The sequence below is a fragment of the Caenorhabditis briggsae genome, assembly GCF_000004555.2.
Source record: "Caenorhabditis briggsae complete genome, chrIII, whole genome shotgun sequence".
NCBI lineage: Eukaryota > Metazoa > Nematoda > Chromadorea > Rhabditida > Rhabditidae > Caenorhabditis > Caenorhabditis briggsae.
This window is the reverse complement of record NC_013490.2, coordinates 2,125,853-2,127,512: the sequence shown is the minus strand read 5'-3', so window position 1 is coordinate 2,127,512 and position 1,660 is coordinate 2,125,853. Positions and strand designations below refer to the sequence as shown.

At 46.4% G+C, this 1,660-nt stretch overlaps 1 protein-coding gene across 1 annotated transcript in view; it reads left to right on the top strand.

The window, feature by feature from the left end:
• CBG11745 overlaps window positions 1–86 on the top strand; it is a gene marked incomplete at both ends in the record, with an annotated part of 19,304 nt that extends 19,218 nt beyond the window's left edge. The window contains one exon of the mRNA XM_045243449.1: window positions 1–86. This exon is cut by the window's left edge and continues 177 nt beyond it. Within this exon, the coding sequence (XP_045094641.1) occupies window positions 1–86 (86 nt within the window).
• Window positions 87–1,660: the final 1,574 nt, after the last annotated feature.

Below are 1,660 nucleotides of genomic sequence, written 5' to 3'. Positions count from 1 at the left end.
GGGGGGGGGGGGCACACAAACGTTTGTCCGTCGTCGGCCGCCCGCCCAACCACTCTGCGATGTTTCTTTTGAAAGATGTCAAATGATCGTCTTCCTGCTGTCTCTCTCTCTCTCTCTGGCACGCTATCTCATCCGGAGGCTTCTCGTGTTCTCTAACACTCTCTATGGATTGTACACTGTCTCGGCTTGCCGGTGTTCTCTGGCTTCTAGGGGGGGAGGCGATGCAAAAAGTGAAGAAAAGGAGAGAAGAGAAAATTGAATTACGAAGAAGACGACGACGACGACGACGACATACACAGAGAGAGAGAGAGAGATGAATTGAATTTGGTTGGTTGGTTCGTGAGTGAAGTGAATGACAAATTGAATTCGGATGGGGGGGGGGGGGGGATTTTTGGGAACCAGAGCTAACGAGCAAGAAGGAGTTGTTTTTGGAGCTTCAAACTAGAGAGAATTTGAGACAGAATGGTTTGGAAGCATCTTGATGGATCTAGAAGGATCTGGGCGGCATCTAGAAGCAGCTGAAAGAATCTAGAAGGATCTAGAATGATCTAGAAGCATAGGAGAATCTGGAAGGATCTGGGAAAAGCTGGAAGGATCTAGAAGCATTTAGGACGATCTAGAAGGGTCTAGATGTAGCTGGAAGCTTCTAAACGCATCTAGAAAGATCTAGAAGGATTCAGAATGCTCTAGAAACAGCTGAAAGAATCTAGAAGGGTCCAGAATGATTAGGAAGGATCTAGAAGCATCTGGAAGGCTCTAGACGATTCTAGAGGTTCCTGAATGATCTGGATCGCTCTAGAAAAAAGCTAGAAGTGTCTAGAAGGATCCAAAAGGATCTAGAAGGGTCAAGAAGCATATAGAAGTCTCTAGAAGCTCTTCTGGAAGGATCTGGGAAGATCTGAAATCGTATCGAATGATCTAGAAAGATCTAGAAGCATCTGTAAGGGTCTTGAAGGATCTGAGCGGTTCTAGAAGCGTCTGGTACTAAACATGGTTATGGAATCATGCAGAATGCCTACGTGACACTTCCATCATTTGGAACTATCTGAAAGCTTGAAAAAGATGGAAATGGCTGAAATTTGCTGTCTGGAAGAGTTGTCGGAGTCCATAGAGACCCCAGGGCCCTGCTGTGCTTATCTCAGGTACCGTAGTTGGAAAGCCACGGTTGAAGACGGGAACTATCTGAAAGCGCCTGAAACGGTCTAGATGTTTCTAGAGAACCATGACCTAAGCTCCCCTAGCCTAGATGCATACTTGCGGGCCTTCACATTGTTCGAGAAGCCTCTGGCTGCCATGAGATGCCTATAGCCGTCTAGACCTTTCGAGGATGCTCCAAGTGCCTAGACATCGCTCTAGCTAAACCAGTATCTTCTAGGTTTCTTCAGAACCCTCTTCTAGATGCTTCTAGAACCCTTCCAGCCTCTCCGACTCCTTCATTCAACTCACCGGATCAAAAAAGACGACGCCAACGAGTTCCATGTTCTCAGCAGCCATTGCGAGCTTCTAAGCTAGTAGAGTATGATGAAAATATGAGCAAAAAAAAGAAGGGGAAACTTGGTTTCGCTTCTTGTTGCGCGTCCTTTTGTGTTGTTTAAGGGCTCTCGTTATGTGCATCAGGTGGGGGGTGGGAAGAGTAGAGTAACAGAGAAATCGAGTAATC